At 38.2% G+C, this 13,348-nt stretch overlaps 1 protein-coding gene across 5 annotated transcripts in view; it reads left to right on the top strand.

Moving 5' to 3' along the window:
* The first annotated feature begins 5,965 nt into the window (after positions 1-5,965).
* TAFA5 (TAFA chemokine like family member 5) overlaps positions 5,966-13,348 on the top strand; it is a 442,754-nt gene continuing 435,371 nt past the window's right edge. For 3 of the 5 annotated variants that reach the window (XR_008202823.1, XM_052668830.1, XM_052668832.1), the window contains exon 1: positions 5,966-6,961. Coding sequence is in view for 3 of the 5 variants with exons in the window: in XM_052668830.1 (XP_052524790.1) it covers positions 6,850-6,961 (112 nt within the window). In the remaining 2 variants the exon portion in view is untranslated. The remainder of the gene's footprint in view (positions 6,962-13,348) is intronic. The other 2 variants (XR_008202824.1, XM_052668833.1) reach the window with 2 other exon arrangements.

The raw sequence follows: 13,348 nt of genomic DNA, 5'->3' as shown, positions 1-13,348 counted from the left end.
TGTTCTGTAAAAGGATAAATTTTACTGGAAGCCTTAGATGATAGTCAAATACTTTTTAAAGAGGCATGCCAGCATCCAACTTGTATTACTTTTTTTGGTTTTTAATGTTATTATTTAACGATAATCAATTACTTTTTAAAGGATAATCACAGTTGCTACAGAGCTCTGGAGATTGTATATTCCAACCTACTTGCTCAAAGCAGTATCAACTAGAGCACACTACTTATAAAACTTCTGATTTCCACACAGGAAAGTAATGATTTGTTTGAGAGATTTCCTGATTACACAATGCTAGGTGCTTTCTGAAACATGGTGTAAAGATAAAAGAATCACTGTTTCATTCTACTCTGAGAAGCTAGTAGTTAAATAGGCAAGTGGGGAATGCAAACAAATCATATTGTCTATAAGTCTTGTCAATTCTGGATGAAAATTTTAGCTTTTAAATCTGAAGCTTTAGTTTGTCAAGATTCTTGTTTTCTGATGAAGCTTCTTACTAGTCACTGAGAAACCACATTGCTGCATAGTGAATTTAAATAATTCAAGTTCCGTCTAGGCAGAACATGACTCTACTCACTGCCAATTGTTGAGATGAGTTCTTAGCAACATATTAGTAGAATGTTTGTGCCCTGCCTCACTTTCAATCAGAACATTTCATCATATAGCTTTAAATACTTTATAGAGAAATCATTAAATTTTCACAGTTCCAGCAGAAACTAAGGAAAAGAAACATTGAAACAGTTGTTAAATAGCTGCTCAGAAAAAAATACTAGCTTAGCTATCAACAGATGTCAGTTCCCAGAAAGTGATCCAGTACTCTACCTTCAGACAGTATCACCTCTTGTACTACAGTAATCTTTGTAAAGAAGTGATGAGATTTCCAGCAAATGCCAGGCAGAAACACTTACCATATATGCCCTCAACTCTCTGTTGTGCATTTGAACATCAAAGGAAACAATCACTCTTCGGAGCATGCTCTCTGAAAGACAAATGCCAGGGTCATGCAAGTGCCAAATCTACAATTACTTCTTTTTCTCAAATAGGTAGTTGCTGAATATATAGGACGTACACCCACAGGATACATTGTTTACTCTATCCTGGAGAACTACATCTTACAGTCATAAAAAGACAAAGGAGAAAGTGAGGGAAAAAAACAAAATATATTTTTTGCGATCCCACAGTCTTTAACATTTCTATGATGTGTAAGTTAACAAATTGTGTTATGTCATGAAAAGAAAGCTTATAAAAGGAAATTAGAACAAAACCAGACAAAAACGGAGTACATTACCCCAAAAATCTTTTTATTCTTTCCTTGCTTAAATCCTATTGAAAAAGCGTTTTGTATGATAATGGCTACATATCAAACACACGTTTTTCTGTACTTTCAAAATGACAACTGAATGTTCCTTTCACTTTAATATATTAAATGAAACTAGATCTAACCCACAACAGATTTTATAGTTTATATAATTTATATAATTTCCAACACAGAAATTTGCTCAGTTAGGTATGATCTCATATCCTTCAGATTCTTTATCTATATACTGAAACAAAAATGATCTACAATAATTTTTATTTATTTTAGTTTTATTTTGTCACGTCCTGATCTTTTTCTTAATATTTAAAAATAACTTCCTAAATTGCCTCTGTATACAAGTTAGTTATTTCTGCTATTACTGTCAGATCCAGTCTATAGCAGCACTGTAGCTCAGGTAATGACTCACTTCTGAATGCTTTGATAATTTGCTAAACTCCAGAATATTTCAATAATAGCATTCCAGATACCTGTTTTTTTTTTTTTTTTTTCCTGAAACAGTGAAGGTTGCTAAGTTACAGAAACGTACTTATCTACCACATCAGTTGTAGGCACTTCAGTGCAAAGAAATCTTACACACCCACATCATAAAAACAAACATTTTATTTGTAAGTGGTATAAAGAGATGCATTTTATTTTAACTGCACCTTAGTTCTGACATTTGAGCCAAGTTTGCTTTTGCGTATTAACTGTTACTATGTTTCTTTAGCTCAATATTTTAAGGATCTAAATGAGAATGAAATATTAAGAAAACAACAACAACAAAACCATTAAATTTCTTGGTTATTTACAGTGAGGATGTCTTGAAAAACATGCATAGACTTTGATAAGATATCATATTGCCATTATTTTTCTTAAAAGTGTAGACTTGCATTTGTCACACACTGAAATTAAAATGCATGGTTCACCTTCAGACTTTTCCTGAAATTTAGTGTGAATTCTATGAATACTATTTGGTCAGAACAATAATATGGATGTTTTGACAACAGATCAGTTGTACTGACATGTATAAAAATGTTTTGTACAGACAGTGTACTTTTACTGTCATTTTTTTTTTAATGTTTTTCTGTTTGTCTTTGCAAATAACTGGATAATTGGCTTAAGTGATAGTGTAAAACTTTAAATATTTTGGTTTTTTTTGTTACTTTTTCAGTATTAACCTCCACTGCCTTTTCTCTGAAAATTCTGGTGAGATAAAATAATAAGCTGATGTTACATAGATTTTTTGTATATAAATCATGTCTATAATGTTGTAAAAAACCATTTCTCTCAATGTTAGCACATTTAAGCAGAAATTCTTTTTTTTTTTTTTTTTTTTTTTTAAATCAAAACCTTGAATCAACTAAAACACTTTACCTAAAGCTAAAACTCAATTATTGGCTCATATATTATTGGTTAGTAATTCTTTACTATGTGCATGTAATCACTGCCACAGAATTTAACCACCATCTACTTCAAATTTCTCTTATCAAAGTAAATGAAAAAACTCAGAAAGAACAGAAGGTCTCTGCGTAAGACCTGAAGAATGTTTCTTTCCCTCTACCCTCTACATGCTCTGTGCTAACAGTACGTTAGGATTTATCCTCTGAGACTGCACCTGTAATAGAGGTCAACATCACTGCACATGCTTTACAGGTCTGACATTCTAGCAGAAAGCAGTGGTGCGTATACACATCACGCACAAACTGTCTGACACATAAATACAGCATACAACAGACTTCAAACTATGCCTGTTTGAAGTCAATAGAAACATTTTGCTTGTAATTTTAGTCAGAGCAATGGCACACCCTATCTTAATAAATAGCATAACTATTATTTTAATTTCCTTGTAGACATTAACTCTGCCAACAGCAGTGGCAGAACAAGAGATCTGTGTCCCTGATTGTAGGGGAATAAATCTGATTTCTGACAAGCTTTGACATACAGCCTTTATTGTGGTTTTCTGTTTTCTTATTCAAGGTATACTTGCTTTCAGACATCTGTCTATCGCTTTAATCATTGTTTCTACATCTCTGCACACTCATAGGTTTGAATACCGGGAATTTGTTGGAGGAAAAAGTAAGTATTAGAGGCATCAGGCATAACACAATATCCTTGAAAATGACCATGGGCAAAGACGTGACAAGAAGGATACAAACACATTACTTTAAGGTCATGTCCTGCCATTGTTTCACCAGGTAGAATTTCAGTCTATGAGTAGTGTCCCTCTAATGTGACTTATTTCTCAATACCCCACATAGCAGAACATTGCTTGGGCTCAAAACTCAAGCTTCCTAACAACAGTGACACAGTTATTTTTAAGGAATTTTAAGGCTTGTCTTTGACAAACAAATCAGAATGTAATATGCCTCACATAAAACTATTATGTGGATAGCTTTGTAGGCCCCATCACAGTAATCCTTTTTCTCAGAGTGCAGTACCTTGCTTTCTGAGTAGCCAAAGTAGTTCTCAGCCAGCAGAGTTAGCCTGGTCTCAAGTGAGCAATGTCAATTTTCACAACTAGCAAAGCAATACTTTCACCTCTGCAAGGCTTCAGGCTTTATTTAGTTGAACAGTAATCATGATTCCCATTCCTCAGAGTTAAAACTGATGTATTTCCAAGGGAAATCCCCTTGTATAACCACAGACTGATGGGTAAACTATAAGATTTGCTTTATAAAATTCTATGGACTATACTGAAAGGTATAGCAGCATATAGAAAACTGCAGCTATTCCTCATGGCTTTAAAGTTTATTAATTTATATGTCACACTATATATCTCTTATCAAGTTACTCGTGGTTTTTCTCCTTCTTGTAATAGTTAAAATATATAATTCAACAGTATGTTCAATATATGCAGGTGTAATGGAAATCAATTTTCTTTTCACATATCCAGAAAATGGCTTAATTTACATGTTAGTCCTGGAATTGCAATGAACAGTAGCACATCATGCTGGGGTATTTTTGTTGCTTAATACTTATTTACATTTGTTTTGAGAATAGGGAATTTGAAAGTCCAATTCTTTTTAAAAACTCATTATGCAGTAGTACTTTATAACATCAAATTGAACTAATACTTCAGGATACCAAGGGAGGCAAGGAATTTATATTGACTTACAAAGGAAATCTGGTGTCTAAGTGAGGGATAGAAGGTGTTACATAAATGTAATCTCTAAATGCAAATAATAAAAAAGCTTTTTTAAATGATATGGGGGTGGAGAATAAAGCTTGTCAGGTTACATTCTGATTTTTAACTGTAACATAAATAAATTCCAACTGTAAGTATGGCCACATCCTGGGAGAGGATGTTGTGCATATGTATACCAAAGTGATAGTTAGCTACATCTCTGTGTTCACACATGAACACTTGAACACACATGTAGGCATATGTTGAACACGTTAGCCTACTGCCCTAACAGTTAAGGTTGAAGATGACCCTGGTAGAAAATCAGATCGGAAGATCAGACAAAACATTGACAACACTTTCATGATGCAAAACTGAACTTATTTCCAAGTACCTAACCGAGTTCAAATATACTAAATAAATACAAGAGGATGTGGTTGGGATATTTTATGACCTAGCTTCTTCTTGTTTACCATCCCTGCCTGTACCCAGAGCATGACCACTTTGTACAAAACTTCAAAAATTAATTTGAAGACACTGCCATGGAGACTTCAAATTGAAAGGCTCAAGTATTTGGGCCCTTTTAACACACCAAGGTTTTTTTATTACCCTGAAGACTACTGAGCATGGGTGGAGCCCCTAAGCAGAGTTCCACACCAATGCATCCCTGACCCGTTAGTGACAGAAACCACGTGCCCAATAAGGACCACAGATGAATATAGGAGGAAACTACAAGAAAGACATCAAGGCCCTGGAGCTTGTCCAGAGGAGGGCAATGAAGCTGCGAGATTAGGAACACAATTCTTATGGGGAGCAGCTGAGGGAGCTGGGATTGTTCAGCCTGGAGAAGGTCCGGGGGAGACCTCATTGCTCTCTACAACTGCTTGAAAGGAGGTTGTGGTGAGGTGGGGCAGGACTCTTCTCCCAGGTAAAGAGTGATAGGGAGAAGTAATGGCCTTCAGTAAAGCTAGGGGAGGTTCAGGTTAGATATTAGGAAAAAAATGTCCTCAGAAACTATGGTGAGGCATTGCAACAGATTGCCTAGGAAGGTGATGGAGTCACTGTCCCTAGAGATTTTCAAGAAAAGGGGAGAGGACACACTGAGAGAAATGCTCTACAGCGGTTGCAGGCATGGGCTGACAGTTGACCTAAACGATCTTACTGGTCTTTCCAAGATTAGTGATTCGACAAACGTTTCTGTGACCACAGATGTTGAGCTGTGCAGGTGATGGGGCAGGCAGAGGCCTCAGGCCCCCTCCCTTCCTTTGGAAACGCCGTCTCGGGAGCTCCGGGGGCTCTGGCCGGGCGCTGCCTCCTTCCCTCCCATCGCCTCTCCGAGCCTCTGAGCTCGCCGCCACCGCCAAGGGCCCCCGCACCGCGCCCGCAGCGGAGGCGGCGGCGAGCGGGATCGCGGCTGCAGGGGATGCGCGCAGGTGGTGCGGCGCCGGGAGAAGGGCAGCTCCGTGCGCTCTTCACCTGTGGGCGTGACCACCGTCCCCCCTCCTCCTCCTCCTCCTCCTCCTCTTCCTCCTCCTTTTTTTACTTGAAAGGCCAGCGTCGCTCTTGCTGCAGAGATTACGAGCGGAGCTGTGGCTGCGCAGCGGAGAGCGTCTCGTTGTCGCTACTGCCCCGCGCGAAGTGTCCCGCTCGCCGCGAATCCGCGGGACCGGCCGGGAAAGGGAGCAGGCTGGGCTCGCCGCGGGGTGCCGCTTTGCTTGGCGGACCGGACCGTCCTTCCCCTCTGTCTCCATCCCCGGCCGCCGGGAACCGCCGGGCTCCCCGTCTTTTCCGCGGGACCACTCTCTCCCCTCCGCGGCGCTGTCCGATGAAGCGTTGATCGGGCGGCAGGTAGCGGCGGGCTCCCTGGTGCCCCGGCCCCGCGGCTGCCATGCGGCGTGGCGCCGTCAGGCGGTGGGCGCCCTAGTGCGGCGCTTGGGCGGGTGGGGGGCGGAAGAGGCCGCCCCACTGCTGGCACCGCCTCGGCCCCGGTCCGTGTCTGAGGAGATCCCCTCTCCTGGGAGAGGGGGAGGAGAGCGAGGAGAGAGCGGGATAATTTCTGCCCGTTGAAAAAGGAAGGAGAGGGGGACGGAAAAAAAAAAACAAAACGCAATCTCGTTTGTGGGACATCTTCAAAGCTCGGCATAGCGCCAGGCCCCCGAGTTCCCATAGGACGCACCGACTCTGGTGGACCTCGCCACGGCGGCAGGAGGAAACCTGGTTGCGGCTGCCGCAGCGAACTCCTGCACGCCTTAGAGACTCTTGGGCTTTCCGGCTGGAAGATGCGTCCTGCCGCAGGAGCGTGCTGCTGCTGAGGAGCGTGCGGCTGTGGAACATGCTTGCCTTTGGGATTATGTGTGGAGAAAGGCCGTCGGTCCTGGGGAGAGCTGGCTGGTGAACCTGTCTGACTTTGTCCCTTTCTGGGGAAGTGGCTTCAATGGCTCCATCTCCCAGGAGAAGCAGTAGGAAAGATGCCAATGCCTTGCCAAGCATGTCCTCAACTTTCTGGGCTATCATGATCCTGGCTAGTCTCCTGATCGCTTACTGCAGTAAGTACATGTTTGTCCTGGTGCTTTTCCTGAATGTAAATCCTTAGGTAACACTTCAGGTGAAGACTGAGGTTTGAGTCTGGCAGGTGCATGCTACAGCACATACTACAGTTTGACTCCTCTCCTGGTAAATTAGGTAGAGTGACACTTTAATACTGCTGTTTCTTGGAAGCACAAAGTGTCCTTAGGTTGAAGATATGGCGTATCTACTGTAAGCATGAACACTTATTGGATCTAAGGAGCTAACTTTTCAATTGCAGTAACAGTGATCTAGTGATCTGTTACCAGATGTTAGCCACTTCTCCCTCTGCATACATGCTTTACTACTTCAGTCCACATTTCATCAATGGGAGCAATTTTGCTTATGTTAATTCCTGTAGGAAGCGTATACTTAGTCAAGCGACAGGTGCCTTGACACCTCTTGGATCATGTGTGGTTCTCTGACTGAAATTGCACTGGAACAAGCCAGGATGCTCCCATAGAACATCCTCAGCAGTTTAGTGAGCCCTTGTTATTGGTTTTAGGTTCATCAGTAGAGTGTTGCATATTCTTTTTCAAGCTTGGTAGATAGTCCATTAATCACACTCACTTGGAGATAAATCTCTAAGAATCAAGTGGCTGAAATACCAGTACTTTTAAAGGTCTGAATTTTTTTCTTGTTCCAGTTCTGTGATCTCAGGAAGTGTAACTTACAAGCAGTTATGCAATATAAATATTATTACTACCCATTCTTTTGGGGCATGCACGTTTCACCATCATACCAGGTTAATAATTTTCCAACTGGAGGAGTAGAAGCAAGCAAGCAAAATTCCTATCCAGTAATTAAATACAAAACAGTAACTTATCAGGAGGGGCCTGCACAACTTTGCCAGATACAGCATCCACACTGTATTTTCCCAAGCTGAGTGTGACCTATAATATAGCCATAGTGTTTATTCTTTTCCTTAGCTGTAATATGAAGACTTTTCTCTGGGCTTGTTGTGTTGGGCTATAATAGGTGGAGGTTATGATGAATAGGAAATGGATTCTGGTTTTCAGGAGCATGTCTGCTGCATTTTTTAACTCTGTTCCATTTCTTTCAAAATGTAGCCCATTCTCCTGTTCTTCTATGTTTCTTTTTTTTTATTTTTCTGAAAAAAGAGTTGGCAAAGAAAACCTTTAATTCATTTCTCAGCACATTACAGGGATGCTGTGCTGACAACAGCGAGACGAAGCTTATTCCAAAAAAGAATAGCATATTTTGTAATGACTTATAATTTAACACACTTTGCTTTGCACTTCTCATCTCAAAATCATCTCAAACAGGCCACTCTTCTAAATAATTTCATTTTGTACATAGATCTGTATTCTCATATTCAGTGTACTAATATGTAGGGTATACTTGGCGACACTTAAGATTTACAAGAATTGATATACATACCGAGGGAGAAGTGCATCAGTAAGAGCATGTTTGAGAATGAATAGTTCAAATGTAAAGGGAATTATTAAGGAATTTAGTAAGTTTGTTTTAGAAATCTCTGGAGGATCCTAAGCTTTTTATGAAATGACGTAAATTCTTCTGTGAGTTTATCTTCTATGAGCATAACCTCAGAAAGCATTAATTGTAAAGTCCTTGAAGATGCTTTTGCTCAACAGTGAGAGGTTTGACATTGTTCTCTTTTTAAGGAGTAAAGCCTTTAACTTGAGTTGTTACATCTTCTTTATTATTGGCATTATTCACTGATAGATGTAAATGTTAGCTAATAGGAAGACAATTTCTGATGTGTTTAAATGACCAGTTCCTAATTACTTATCTCACTCAGTGTCAGTAGTTTTCCACATGGAGTGCACTCTTCATGCCGTATAATGCTGAAAAACACTATGCAGCCTAAAATATGCAGTGTCAAAACACTCCACCATTTATGCAATATTTCACTCATTTGACAACCACAATTCCAAATGTTAATGAAGCACCGTGTACACTTCATCTAGCTGTACTATTTGCAAAATTGCAAAAATGTTTTTTTCTGTGTAAAGGCTGAAGATATCTAAAAATCAAGGAAAAAAATACAGCTATTTCAAGGTAAAGTACTGCAAAATTATGAATTCTTTTTAAGATAACCTAGAATTTATTCATTTTTTTTTCCTTCAGCTGATTTATTTATTTTTTTTTCTTTGAGAAAAAGCATAATTGTGGTGGCGAGGATAATGACTGGTTTGCTTTTTAAGAGAAAGAGTCTTGCGTTTTTTTTAAATGTAAATGGAGAATAACTTGACCATGTAAAAAGTTCTGTATTTCTCTACAAACCTCATATTCAGCTAAATTGCAGTATGGTTACTTATATCTCTTATATCTCTTATATGAAGCAGGATTCTGTGGGAAAAAAAACAATCATGTGAATGTATTGTTCATGTTACTACAGGAACCTCGTTTTTGTTTTTCTCCCACTGTATCATTTGCATCAAATTCTGCGGCTCAAAAAAAAAAAAAAAAAAAAAAATCAGAACTTTTTCTTACAGTGCTGTGGAAAAGGGAAAATGTAAAACTTCTGAAGTTTTACTTTACTTCATGCTTATTTTAATTTTTAATATACTACTCTGGTGAAGCTTGTTCCTGAATTAGTCAATGAATATTTCTTTCCTTTCTCCTGATTACTTTGTGTCTCTGTTTCTGGGAGCGTATTTATTGTTCCATGGTTGTTCCTGTTTACTGAAAGCAACTAGTAAATACTGTACTCAGAGTTCCAGCTGACAGCTAAACAGATACTATGAAGCCTGCGCTGAATGTATGTGTACAAGCCATTAGATTTAATTTATACTTTACTTTCCAAAGTACAGTTATGTTCTTTGTCATTGTAAAATGATGAGCAGATAACTTATTATTTCTTAAATGTTTAGATTATACATAGGGATAGTGGCTCCATCCTATGGTGGAAGAGAAACCTGCATCAGATCAATTAGGTTAGTTGCTATAGTGATACATATAATGTAATATTCTCTCCCTAGACATTCGGTAGATTCTCCAATGGAGAAGGCTGTGGAGTAGATTAAAGTAGTAAATTAGGCTGTTAATAAAGAAAGTTCACTTGAGTGTCTACCAAGGAGTTTGTTCACTCATCAGAAGCATCATTAAATGTAGAAACAGTCTAGAAATGCTATCCTGGTAGAAGAGGAAACTGTAATTCAGAGTTGCAGAAAGTATTGCATTTTCTAGATCTCAGATGCGTGCCCTACATAATTAATGAGCAGTAGGAGACCACACAGACCTACAGGAGACCTACAATGAATTCCTTAAGTTACTGTTTTAATGTCGTGAAGATATGCTGAATTGTTTTTATTTCCCACCTTTTGTAACTGGACTTTGCATTTTTTTTTTTTTTTTTTTCTTTGACATGTTAAGGTCAATAAACCAATTGAATTTTCTGTGTTATCAAAGCTGTATACTAACTACACGAAGAATCCAGCCGATGTGTTTTAGAGTCAGCATCTTCTCTTTTTCCTAGTGCATTTTTTTTCATTTGATTTGTCTGTAAATAAGGAGGTGCTTTTTATATGTAAATAATGACTTTTAAACAACAAATGATTCAGCATTAGTGAAACTGTAGCTATTGGGAGCTTTTGATTTTCTGTATTTTATACTGTTTCATAAGTATAAGAAATAGAACATTACACCCCTGTGATATTTTGCTGTTCTATTAATACTTTTAAGGACAAGCAAGCAGTTTATTACGTATTTATTTATTTTGAAAGGCTATATCAAAAACAAGTACTTGGAAAGTTCAGTTTCATGTTTTTAACACTGTGCTTGGAAGAGAGCAATATGAAGCTCTGGTGATGAACTTCTGACTTATTTATTTTCATTTTACTATCAAAATGCAAAATATTTCTTCTAACTCAACAATTCTGCTTTGTAAGTGCAAGTTATTTTATGAAAGGTAGGCCTTTAGCACAAATAAAAATGCATCTGAAAGACTTGGGTTGGCTTTGTACTGTTAAAAATATAGATAATTCTTATCAAAAATATTACATTGATCTCACCTTAATTTGAAATTCTGCTGTTACATGTTGGACACTGCTCGCTTGAGAAATACCTTTAAACTGTCCTGTTCTGTAATTATGTAATTCTAGAAAGCAAAGATTACTATAGTCTTCAGGGCTTGTAGTTTCCTTACACTGTTTGAGACTGCTATCAGGGATGAACACTAGCAGTGACAGCTGGGCACTTCTCAAACAGGCACTACTGCATCATCATCTGTAGGCTACTGAACAGTTGTTGCATGATAAGTCTCACTATTCGTTTGCTTTTTATGTAAACCAGTCTCCACTGAATGAAGGACTGCAGCTCCCATTGCTGATCTTATGTCATACATACCACTTTCTCTGTTTTTTACAAATGGAAAAAAAAATCTGTACAACTGGTCTGTAGTTTTATTAGTTTTTCTGCAAGAATTACTGTGCTTGTATTTCTCCAAAACTCCACAAGAGTGGAATTAATGTGACGTATAAAGCAACAGTTATAATTCAGACTTCTTTTAGTTTATGTCTACATCACGTAATCTTTTATAACATTACATAAAGCCAAAATATTAAAGTTGTTTTGTTGTGTAATATCCTTGCCACACCTTTTTAGAAAGGTTTCTTAAGAAATAAATAAAATTAAAACCAGCACTTTAAATTTAGTGACCTCTACAATACTCTGCTGTTTGTTTGACAGGGGGGTTATCTGGCTCATCTCTTGTAATTCATCCAGATGATCTTTATGTAGAACTCAGGGTGTCAACATAGGAAATGGTTTCTTATTGCCTTTAATGTTGAATTCAGCCTTTAAGGATGAGTAATCACTGTTTACAGTTCTCGAATGCATCCTCAAATTATGAAAGCTACAGCTTCTGTGCAGGTATAGCTCAAGTGATAGATACAGTGTAAAGCAGAGGAGGATGGAGACACTGGAAAGAATGGATGTTCTCAATTAAATATGTGGCTTAGGATTCTTCCTGTCCTTCAGCAGGGTTGTAGGAGGGAGACTAAGATCTTATAGGGTAAACTGTGAAAAGAGTATTGGGAGTGTGCAGCAGAGCCCCTTTGCTCTGGCCTCTACTGCTGTACCACCACCATCTGCCTCTGATGTTGAGGGCCAGTGTTATAGACTAAGAGACATTACTTTTAGAGCAGCCCTTGGAATTTATTTTAGATTTCCTGCTTGCTCAGTGTACATTCTAGCCATAAAACCATTATTTGAACCAACTAGAGCTGCATGTGACATAGTAAATACATTCTCATTATAGGTGCCTTGAATGTTGTCTTTAACAAAAATGCTTTTGGATACTGTGGACAGCAGTGTGAAAAGCAAGGACAAATCTACATAGTGTTGGTTAACTGTAATCTTTCTGATTTGATTATTTGTTGCAAAACTCAGAACAGAGTGTTTTCATGCTTAGGTTCATATTTGATCAGATGTGTCGTTCTGCTGTTGAACTGGGAACTTAGTTATTTTGGGGTTGTTTAAAGAGAAGTTACATTATTATTTGTACAGACAAATGGCAAAATTACATATTGTGGAGTTTTTGGGAAGTCATCTCTTTGGAGATGTACTTTTATGTTAATTTTTTGGGAAATCAGTGATATACTTTCATGTTAGCCCTGCAAATTGTCACAACAGAAGATTTTACTATTTGGAAAAGTATGAACTGTATGAAATATACGTATTTTCCAATATTTTTTCTGTAGACATTTATTTCAAAGATTTTGTGCATTTTTAAAAAAGTGTAGACTGACTAAAGCATAGGAATTGCAGACATAATTGTGTATAATTTTGCATTCATATGATGATCTACTAATTTCCTGAAGTTTTTGTGACTTGTTCTATTTCAGGCTTTGGATGGACTTTTTTTTTTGGTCACCTTTCTTCAAACACTTCTTTGCTCTCAGGCAACAACCAAGTGTCTCATCTAATTCTGGGGTGAGGAATGTAGTAAGGTATTTTCTGAGTGAGAGTTAGCTTGTTACTTGTTAGTCTGTAGCCCAGGACATCAATAAAGAAATTTTTCCTAATATCCAGCCTGAATCTTCCCTGATACAACTTTAGGCCATTCACTCCTGGCTCTCCAACGATGGCAGCTCCTGCTCTTCCAAAAAGAGAATGTGGTAATAGGGTAGAATTTTACAGTGCTTTCAGGATAACATCTGGCAAAATAAAGCTTCTTTCTGTCTTTGTGACTGGAACAGGCAATTTGAGACATAACCCCCTTGTTCTCTTTAGTGTTGTGATGGTTCAGAATAGGAGCTATCATTGTCTTTAGGCTGTTCGCTTTGTGTGGAGTTTAATTCCTGAGTGCTGTTAACAGATTTGTTCTGTTTTATTATTTTGTGTAGCAAAGACTGAGCAAAAGTCCAGAGCAGAATAGCAGA

This window comes from Tympanuchus pallidicinctus, unplaced genomic scaffold, assembly GCF_026119805.1.
Source record: "Tympanuchus pallidicinctus isolate F22 unplaced genomic scaffold, pur_lepc_1.0 scaffold8, whole genome shotgun sequence".
In the NCBI taxonomy this organism is placed as follows: Eukaryota; Metazoa; Chordata; class Aves; order Galliformes; family Phasianidae; genus Tympanuchus; species Tympanuchus pallidicinctus.
Note: the sequence above shows the minus strand (reverse complement) of the source record. Positions and strands in the feature narration are given on the sequence as shown.